At 61.8% G+C, this 9,161-nt stretch overlaps 2 protein-coding genes across 3 annotated transcripts; one reads left to right on the plus strand and one right to left on the minus strand.

Annotated features, from left to right (window-relative positions):
* Positions 1-569: 569 nt before the first annotated feature.
* LOC117653260 (2-acylglycerol O-acyltransferase 2-like) lies at positions 570-5,233 on the plus strand. 2 transcript variants are annotated; one of them, XM_034398824.1, is made up of 6 exons: positions 570-1,067; positions 2,375-2,595; positions 2,995-3,260; positions 3,558-3,732; positions 4,116-4,315; positions 4,492-4,646. In XM_034398824.1, the coding sequence occupies exons 2-6, from the start codon at positions 2,375-2,377 to the stop codon at positions 4,644-4,646; spliced, it is 1,017 nt and encodes a 338-aa protein (XP_034254715.1). In that variant the 5' UTR covers positions 570-1,067. The 2 variants fall into 2 exon arrangements, with proteins under 2 accessions (XP_034254715.1, XP_034254724.1); XM_034398833.1 differs by lacking the exon at positions 570-1,067 and having other exon boundaries at positions 4,492-5,233.
* Positions 5,207-8,820, minus strand: LOC117653250 (kynurenine 3-monooxygenase). The gene is made up of 11 exons (XM_034398812.1): positions 8,666-8,820; positions 8,506-8,575; positions 8,235-8,425; positions 8,078-8,126; positions 7,896-7,983; positions 7,607-7,802; positions 7,129-7,380; positions 6,253-6,339; positions 5,930-6,079; positions 5,699-5,860; positions 5,207-5,618 (listed from the first exon to the last, which is right to left on the minus strand). The coding sequence occupies exons 1-11, from the start codon at positions 8,759-8,761 to the stop codon at positions 5,544-5,546; spliced, it is 1,416 nt and encodes a 471-aa protein (XP_034254703.1). The 5' UTR covers positions 8,762-8,820; the 3' UTR covers positions 5,207-5,543.
* Positions 8,821-9,161: the final 341 nt, after the last annotated feature.

Here is a 9,161-nt window from a genome sequence, read left to right on the forward strand (position 1 = left end):
GTCTTGTCGTCTCGTCTCTGAGTTTGAGCCTGACCATCGATCCATTGAACCGGGCGATAGTGATCAGAGGGCCAGACGGGCAGTACAGGACTGACCGCGACTACTTGCGACAATGTCTAAGTGTCTAGGCATCCCCTCCCCTCCCCCTTCCCCCGCGCCGCCCGTGTCACGCCACGCCGCGCGACGCCGCGCTGGACGCGGTGAGGATGAGGAGGGGAGGAGGAGGGGGGAGACCGCGGCCGGGTGGCCGAGGCGCGAGGCGCGAATCGTCGTCACCGCGGTCCGCGGCCGCGGTTCGGGCAACCGGCTTCTCGCGGCGCGCGGCCGCGGGCCGGGACTTCGGCTGACCCGGTGCGGCTTGGCGGCTTCGGCTCGCGGCCGTGCTGCGCCGTGCTGCGCCGTGCTGCCGGCCGCGGGGACGGGACAGGGAAAGGACGAGGACGACCACGACGGGTTGAGCGGGAAGGGGGCGAGGCTCGACGCGGCGGCACGGCGGCGCGGCAGCGGAGAGTAGCGGCGCGGAGGGGCCTAAAACCAGTACCAGTCCGTGTCCGCGGCGCGCTGTGTCGAGACGTGCGTCGGCCGCGCACCTTGCCACGCACACGCACGAGACGAAGCGCGCCGCGTGCCGCGTCGCACCGGCTAGCGTTTTCCAGTTTTGGTCGGGCCGCGCTGCCGCTGCTGCTGCTGCCGCACCGCGCTCCAGTCCGCGGCTCCGCGCTCGGCCCAGTCACATTCACGGCGATCGAAATCAAACCGCCTCGCGTACCGCGCGGGCGTTGCCGCGCTCTTCGAACACGTTCCGGGCGCAGTAGTAGCGGGCGACGCCGATTTCCGCGGCACGCGCGTCCGTCGAGGAAGTACGCGCCGAGCGTTCGCAAGAGCGTCAGCGCGTCCAGCGTGCCCCAAGTGAGGTTATGTTGACCGGGTCGGGCTCGGCGACCTCATCTACGCTGCGCTGCGCGAGCTGCGCGCCGGTGGCGTGACTCCGTGCCACTGACACTCCGCGCCTCGCTGGAGGCCGCGAGGACGCCTGTCGGACGCACGCGAGGACCTTGTCAGCAGAGGTACGTGCAACGCTGCAAGCGTTTTATTTGTTTTGGGACAATTATCGTCTGGCGCGGTGTTACCGCGTTACGTGGCCGCCGTGCCGTGTTAACTGCGGCCGGCTGGCTGCTGGCTTGTTTTGGTTGGCTGCTGGCTGCCTGCCTGTCTGCCTGCCCGGCTGGCTGCTGGCCGGCTGGCCGGCTGGCTGGCTGGCCGGCTGGAGCGGCAGCGGCGCGGCCAGGTGAGAAGGCGGTGGCGCGGCTCACCTGGTGGGCTGTTTGAATTGAGGCGCGGGCGCGTCATTCGGAGGCGATTTTACACCTACATTCTACATTCTGTGGGAAATGCAGGTGAATGAGGTGGTTGGGCGTGTTTCGAGTTTAGTGCCGGTTGGCCAGTTGTTACGCAATGGGGCCGCACCAATTTGCCTTCCAAAGCGCTTGAGTGGATGCATCGTGCCTCGTGCAGGTACACCGAGTGCAGTCTTATCGCCGGTCGGCCGGGGAAAGGGAAAGGAGGGTGGTAGGGGGGAAGGGGTGGGGGTGGGCTTCGCCATGGCTTCGCGCTTCGCCTGGCTTCGCGGTGACGGCCACTGGGAAGCTGACGGGGAGCAACGCCCCCGTCGCCCCGAATGTACCACCGCCGTCCCGCCCGCTCTCCGCGCCGGGGGGGTCCGTAGTCCGGAGGGGAGGGGCGTGATCGAAGCTGCTCTTTTTGAGGGAGGGGGAAGAAGGGAAGAAGAGAAGGGTTGCTACCGGTGGCTGCCCGCCTGCCCTGCCGCCCTGCCGTGCCCGCCTGCCCTTCGGCTCGATAAGAGGGAGGGGTGCCTGATTGCGAATCCAAGGAGGGAAGCGGGGCTGAAAATGGCATGTAATTTCCAATTTTGAACCAGAAACCTTCTTTGTAGTGTGGGGTCGTCCGCCGTCGCGCCGCACCACATGTGTGTGTGCGTGTGTGTGTGTGCAGTGCTCGTGCACTGCAGGGCCCAAGGGCCAAGGCCCTCACAGGGCTTTAATAATAACCTGGCGACGCTGCGGCGCGGGCTAGGGCCGGCCCCTCTCCGCCAGGGGCACCGAGCACGCGGCACGCGTTCGGGAAAGTTCAGCAAAAAAGAGGCTACTACTGTTCAGTAGCGAACTTTGCCGTCGAGCCCACCGCCAAGGTCGCATTAGAATTGGTGTTCTGATTACCGTATCGCTGTTCCTGCACAGTGTCGCGACACGTGCTCCGCGTTTCGCGCTCCGCCTTCGCGTTTCGACGTTTTCTCGTCCGGCCTAACGCGATTTGCGGCCCGACTTATTATCACGCTCTGTGTTCTCATCTGCAGATGGAGTTCCTGGGCGTGCGCTGGGCGCCGCTGAACACGCCCCTCAAGCGGCGGCTCCAGACGCTGTCCGTGGTGGGCTGGTTCGTGCTGCTGGTGTTCGGCCCCGTCTTCGGCTACGGCGCCATCGTCTACATGATCTTCTACACCAGCTACTGGTGGCTGGCCATCGCCTACATGGTCTTCATCTACTACGACGACGCCTGCTACTCGGGCTACCGATGGTGAGCACTGCGTCATTGGAACCCTTTGCCTCCGGGGAGGTGGGGCGGGGGCCCACAGCGCTACAGGACGCGTCGCCGGAACTCGATGTTTAGCAGTCGTTGTCTCAATGAGCCGGCCCGGCCCAGCCCGGCCCGCACCGGGAGTGCCATGGAGTGCATTGAAGCTGATGAAAGCAGCCGACTGATTCCGGACAGTCGCTCCCTCGCTCTGTCTCTGTCGCACGTTCTGTCGGACGTTTCATAGGGGTGCGAGAGAGACGGAGCGACGATTCTTTACGATTCTTCTGAGTGGGGCTCAGTGGGGCGAGAGAGGGGGTCGCCGCTCGCCGCGGCGGTAGGCAACCCAACGCACGCGCCGCGCTGGAGGACTGACTGACGTGCTTTGGCATTCCCTTGCAGGACGAACTGGGTTCGCAACTGGGCGTGGTGGCGCTACATGGCTGAGTACTTCCCGCACAGCATGGTGAAGACGGCGGACCTGGACCCCAAGCGCAACTACCTGTTCTGCATCTACCCCCACGGCGTGCTGTCCACGGGCGTGTTCTCGGCGCTGTGCACCAACGCCCTCGACGTGGACAAGGTGTTCCCCCACCACAAGACGCACCTGCTCAGCCTTCACCAGCACTTCCAGGCGCCCTTCTCGAGGGAGGTGGGGCTCATGTTGGGTGAGTGGCGGAGCAGTGCACCATGGTGTGACGATGAAGGGAGAGGGCGTCCACGACGGGAAACCCGCGACCTGCGCGAGAATGGCTCTCGGAGTCGGAATGCGCAGTCTTGATTTCACTGCAATGCCGGCAGAGTGGAAAGAAACGACCGTCAATACCCCCCGCGAGGCTAGCGCGCTAGCGCCCAGAGTCTCTCGCGCGGGGCATATCGCTCGGCCAGGTCTTCTGCACTGTTTGTGGAAAGTTAGGATGTCCCCGAGTAGAGGTGCTCCGTTCTAACTTTAATTGACGTTGCAGGTGCACTGTCGGCGGCCCCGGAGGCCATCAACGCCACCCTGAGCACCCCGGGCGGCGGCCACGTCGTGGGGCTGGTGGTGGGCGGCGCGGCTGAGGCGCTCATGTCCAGGCCCAACATGTACCGCATCCTCATCAATAAGCGCAAGGGCTTCTGCAGACTGGCGCTCAAGCACGGGTAGGTCATCGTGGAGTCTACGGCGGCGGCGCGCGGCTCGCCACTCGTCGCGAGTCCCCTTGGAGACATCCTTGGAATTTTTTTTTATCTTTTTTTTCTCCTGACACTTTGCGCGACGCGCTGTCGAACTGCCAGTTCATGCTTGCCAATGACAATGACATCACAGACGGCGCAATTTCTTTTGAAGTGTACTGCAGAGATTAATTTATCTTGCGGCCAAGGTGGGCGCAAGTGCTCTTGGACTGGCTGCTGCTAATCTTATCTCGAACCAGGCCGACATCATCCGAGAGCATCTTTTCCGCCAGTGGCGTGGTTGGGGGCGGAATTTCCAACTAATATCCAGCGATTTCCAAGTTGTCCACGGTTCTTGAACTTCCCGCCAGGTCCCCGCTCGTGCCCGTGTTTTCGTTCGGCGAGCACGTCGTGTACGACCAGGTGAGCAGCGAGCAGGACTCGCTGTTCTACCGCTGCCAGGAGCTGCTCCGGAAGTACATCGGCATGGCCCCCGTCATCATCCGGGGCCGCGGCATGTTCCAGTACTCGTTCGGCCTGCTGCCGCACCGCTCCCCCGTCACCGTCGTGGGTAAGCTCGGCGCCATGTTGTCTTACAATTGATTTGCACAGCGTTTCGTCTTCGTCGCGCTGACGCTCGCACCCATCCGGGACGGGACGCGCCGCGAGTGCGAGAGAGACAGAGCGGCGACAGCATTGACCGCGGGATCAGTCGCCTCACTCTTGCTTCTCCGTTGGTCTGTGCAGTGGGCGAGCCTCTCGAGGTGGAGAAGAACATCAACCCGACCAAGGAGGACATCGAGGCGCTGCACGCGCGGTTCTGTGTGGAGCTCCGGGCGCTCTACGACAAGCACAAGCACAAGTACAACGGTGGCGTGGACGTCCCGCTGGTGTTTGAATGAGACGCGGACGCCGCGACCAACGTGCGACCGCCTGCGCCACCGCGGCCAGCGTCGCCGTTGATCATTGACGCGCCCTGATCACGTTGACCAAGGCTGCGACCATCGACTCGCACACTCGTACAGTGACGCGCTGAAATATTTGCTCAACTACTGTCCCTTCGACTTAGCCAAGATTTAGCAATAATTTTGTCCATTCCTATGACGTATTTTTTTTATAAAAAACAATAAATGCGCCACTGCCGCTGAAAGCAGCAATAAAACTGGTTGTGATGAAACTTTTTTTAAGCGCCAAATCGCTGTTTTCTTCATTGTTCATTTTGTTTTCTACTACAGCATTATTGGCGGCGTCAGAGTGATATTGTTAAGTTTACGTAAAACAAATTAAGTGTTCCTTAATTTTTCTCTTGATGTCGTCGTGGTAGAGAATTTGCGAAGAGAAACGCTAACACGAGGGAGGCGTCAAAAAGATGTTGTTAGACTGTTTAAAATGGATTTCAGTTTTTCTTACTTACTGTATTGTTGACTTGTTCTGTTTGTTGTTCTATTTATGGTAGCTCAACTAGTTAATAAAATTTATTTTCCATATATTTCTTTTTGTTTCATTTTGGAATGCGTTGTTTAGAAGTTACAAAGTGCAGTTCATGCACACAATATTCATGAACCTAGTTGCTATTCCTGAGTGAGTTTCTCACCACAAAACCAAACGTCATCAGCGTTTTTCTCTGGGATGGTGTTTAACAGTAGTAAACGGCATGCAATAATCTTTCGCTCCCAGAGCAAAACTAAAAACAACATTAGCATTTGATGTTCGAGCGGGGCGGGGCGGGGTGTCTTCAGGCGGGCCTTCTTGGTCTTCTCTCCTCGGGTGGCCCGTGCCTCGCACCTCGGGCTAGTTCCTCAGGCCTTGACGAAGGCGACGAGGCCCAGGAGGGCGGCGCAGGCCAGAAGCGCCACCAGCACACCGCGAATCACCTGCAGATGAAAAGACAGATGCCAAGTCAAGATGGATGGGGAGGGGAGCGGGAAGGGCCATAACCCGCTACACACAGCACCTGGTCCTGCCACACCCTGTTGCGCACGCACTCCGAGTAGCGCATGTCGGAGAAGGTGACGGAGTTGTACAGGGGCACCCACACGTCGGGCAGCACGGCGTACAGGGCGTTGTCCAGCGCCTTCCGCAGCAGGAAGGACGGCCGGTTCACCAAGTCGCGCATCTGTGGTCAAAACCGTCGGGTCAAGAACAATCCTACGGGAAAATGAGCAGCTGAAAGAGCGATGCCCACCTCGACGTAGTTGTACATAGCCAGGTCGCAGATGGCCTCCGCGTCGGCGTTGCGGTGCTCCGAGAACCTCCGCAGCACGTCGGCCAGCCCGGCGGGCGAGCCGCCCAGGCCGTCCAGGAGCCCGGACAGCAGCCGTACGTCCTCGAAGCCCTGCAGTGGCGGCGCGGCGGCGCGAAAAGGGTTGACGTTACAAGGGCACCGTCGCTAGGAAACGGCCGGCCCTCCCAGCCGTTGGTGTCGTTGGCGTCTTTCTGTCTCTCTCGCACTCATACGGCGTCCCGCGTAGGTGCGAGAGAGACAGAAGCACAGTGTACAGTGCTTACCGCATTCATGCCCTGACCGTAGAACGGCACCATGGCGTGCGCCGCGTCGCCCAGCAGCAGGGCCCGGCCCGCGTGGTACGGCCGGCACTAGAACAAGTCAAGACATTCGTCGTCAAGTCGCGTGGCCGCGGCGTGCTGAACTCTATAGCGGGCAGTATAGGTAAAATTGGCAGGCTCCGCGTCGCGCCGCGCGCCACACGCCCCGTCCCACGCCAGGAATACCAGGTGTTTCAGAAACCCCGTAGAATTTTGAAGGTATGCAACCCGCTCGCCGTCGTGCGGGCGGGCTTGCCTACGCGCTGGCCGGCGGGCGCCGGAGCGATCATGGGTTGCCACTCGTCCACTAGTGCAGCTGGGTGACGTCGCCCTTCCCCTTACCGCTCCGGTTGCGCTCGGCTGGCCCGGTCAACTGTCACAGGTGGCGCTAGCGTCGTCTATCGGCCGCCAATCAAACCATCTCGGCTGATGTCGCTAGCCGGCGAATCACCGATAGGCGAATGTTTGCGAATTTAGCGACATCATCCGAGATGGTTTGATTGGCGGCCGATAGACGACGCTAGCGCCACCTGTGACAGTTGACCGGGCCAGCCGAGTGCAACCGGAGCGGTAAGGGGAAGGGCGACGTCACCCAGCTGCACTAGTGGACGAGTGGCAACCCATGATCGCTCCGGCGCCCGCCGGCCAGCGCGTAGGCAAGCCCGCCCGCACGACGGCGAGCGGGTTGCATACCTTCAAAATTCTACGGGGTTTCTGAAACACCTGGTACAACGCACAAAGGGCACGGCAGCCCGACAGCACGGCGTGGGGCCTTGTTGTGTAACGTGCGGACAACGGGTTCGATCGCTGGCGGCGGCCGAAAGGGCCGGCATGACTCACCTTGACGGACACGAGGGGCTGCGGCTTCGAGCGGAAGAAGTCCCCGACGAGGGCGTCCTCACCCAGCAGCGGCACCGCGTCGGCGAAGTGCTGGCCGAAGAAGGCGAGGAGTTCGGCCTCCGTCGTGATGGCCTCGAACTGCGCGAACGGCATGAAGAGCGTCACGGTCCACGAGCGGTCCTGGTTCGGCAGCGCGATCATCATGAACTCCCCGCGCGGCCAGATGTGCAGGAAGTTGGGCGGCATGGCGAACTGCGGGATCGGAAAATGGGTTTCGAACTTTGCCGCCGTTGTTTCTGCAGGAACATGTGTGGCAGCGGCACCGCTAACGCTGCACAGCGGCACCGCGCTGCACAGCGGCGAGGCACGCGGCACGCGCAGAGACGCCGGGCAGGCAGGCAACCCAACGCACACGCACGCGCGACGGGCTGGCCCAGCCGAGCCATTACCATTACGGGCTGCCTGCGTGTCTGCTCACCTCCCCGTCGGCGGTCGGAGGAATCCGAAGCTCCATGTAGCCGTGCTCTATGTAGGTCTGGCTGAAGTTGAACATGGGCTTCTTCATGAAGAGGCGGCGCAGGGACGAGAAGGCGCCGTCGCAGCCCACCACCAGGTCCCCCACGGCCTCGACGGCCTTGACCTTGGCCTTGGGGCCGCCGGTCCCACCCTCGGTTCTGCCGAAGCCGGAGAAAGAAAACAGATTAGGAAAAGATAAAGCTAAGGATGGCATTCTGACCAGGCCGGACACTCTGATATACAGTACGTACCTTTCAAATTCAACGCGGCCCTCGTCCAGACTGCCCCCCGTCATCTTGTGGCCGAAAAGCAGGCGGACGTTGGACCGCTTCTCAGCAGCTGAAAATAAAAAATAGAAACACAACGAACAGCGTGACTGAATCGTTCCGAGAGCCGTGCCTAGTTAGTTCCAAGCCGTTCTGGATCTACTTGCCCGAGAGCAGGACGTCGTTGAGGAACTTGCGCCCCACAGAGTAGATGCACTGGAAGGAAGCAAACATGGAAGTGAAAAGTGACCACTACGCTGCCGCCATGTCCATCCCTTCCGATTTCGAATCCGAATCATCACTCACGCACGAGGTGTGTCTTACTTGGTTGGTGCGCGCATCGTAGGGGATCTCCCTGGTGCCGCCCTCCAGGTCGTGGATCATCCGGGCCTTCATGGCGATGCCGTGGCGCAGGAGCTCCCCCTCCAGCCCCACGAGGCCGAGGGCGGCGCGGGCCCGCCGCGACATGGCCAGGTTGATGGAGCGGCCCTGGGACACGGCGCTGAGGCGCGGATCTGGACGGAAGCGGTGCGTGGGTTCAAATCCCGGTTCACTTCACACTTTTCCGAAACGCACATTTGATTTAGTGGTTTACCGTTCCGGTACTCGAACAGGTCCACTCGGTAGCCGCGCTGGGAAAACATGCAGGCAGCCAGGGAACCGACCTGGAGCGAGGCAAAGCGACATGCGGACATTAGTCTCTGAATCACTGCCGCTGCATCGCACTGGATACGCTTAGCACGCCGTCGACTCACCAGGCCGCCGCCCACGATGACCACCTTCTGCGACTCCGCGGTGTCCGCCATGCCCGCAGAGGGCTGCTGCAGGTCCGTGCTGCCGACCGTGCGCATGGCTAGCTGGCTAGCAGGCACCCGCGCTGGGCGTCGGGCCGCTGGGCGCGCTGTGCTGTCCAGTGGGCACTGAGACGCCTTTGCGGACGACGGACGGCGTGCGGCGTGGCGACTGCGCCGCCGTCTCGCCGTCTGCGGGCCACAGCCGCCGTCACCCCTCGCTGGCCCGCTGGCCACCGCTGGCCGAGCCGGGCTCGGAAAGGAACTCCAGGGGCTTCCTGCACGCACGCCTCGGAGGGGGATCCCCGCCCCAACCTGCCGCGCCTCTCCCCGCCCGCTGCATGGTATCAAAGTTCTAATCGTCCCCTGAGGGCTTGGGGCTTGTCTGCACTCGTGGCTGCGCCGCACGCCCCCAACAAAAAGAAGTTCTGCGTGAGTTTGAATTGGGCTCGCCGATGAA

Source organism: Thrips palmi, unplaced genomic scaffold (genome assembly GCF_012932325.1).
Source record: "Thrips palmi isolate BJ-2018 unplaced genomic scaffold, TpBJ-2018v1 HiC_scaffold_10, whole genome shotgun sequence".
In the NCBI taxonomy this organism is placed as follows: domain Eukaryota; kingdom Metazoa; phylum Arthropoda; class Insecta; order Thysanoptera; family Thripidae; genus Thrips; species Thrips palmi.